Raw genomic sequence first — 406 nt, forward strand, 5'->3', positions numbered from 1 at the left:
ATTCTCCCTGTTTTGGGTGCTTTCATCCTGTTTTGGGTGCCTTCGCCCTGTTTTGGGTGCCTTTCCCCTCGCTTTGGTGCAGTCACCCTGTTTTGGGTGCACGCTCACCCACCCTGGGAGACTCTCGCCATCCCTGCACCCACGGGCACCCCCGACCCCACGGGTGCCCCTCGGCCCCCTCCCACGTCTCCGTCCCCTCCCCAGGTCTCCCACCGCGCCACATGGACTCGGTCGTTGCGATCGTGGAAGCCCCCGCAGCGACTGACCCCGACGTCACCGGCACTGTGCCGGAGCTGGCGCGGGCGCTGGGTGGCTGCAGCACCCCGGGGTGCCGCGCGGTGCTGGGAGAGCCACCCGATGTCCCACCAGCCCCACGAACGCTCAGCCGTGAGCAGTGGCTGCGCTT

General features: G+C 68.5%; 1 protein-coding gene across 1 annotated transcript in view; it reads left to right on the plus strand.

The window, feature by feature from the left end:
- Positions 1–204: 204 nt before the first annotated feature.
- LOC103924082 (N-acetylmuramoyl-L-alanine amidase-like) overlaps positions 205–406 on the plus strand; it is a gene marked incomplete at both ends in the record, with an annotated part of 2,288 nt that continues 2,086 nt past the window's right edge. Inside the window, one exon of the mRNA XM_009332545.1 lies at positions 205–387. Coding sequence (XP_009330820.1) covers positions 205–387 — 183 coding nt within the window. The remainder of the gene's footprint in view (positions 388–406) is intronic.

This window comes from Pygoscelis adeliae, unplaced genomic scaffold (assembly GCF_000699105.1).
Source record: "Pygoscelis adeliae isolate BGI_AS28 unplaced genomic scaffold, ASM69910v1 Scaffold1179, whole genome shotgun sequence".
In the NCBI taxonomy this organism is placed as follows: Eukaryota; Metazoa; Chordata; class Aves; order Sphenisciformes; family Spheniscidae; genus Pygoscelis; species Pygoscelis adeliae.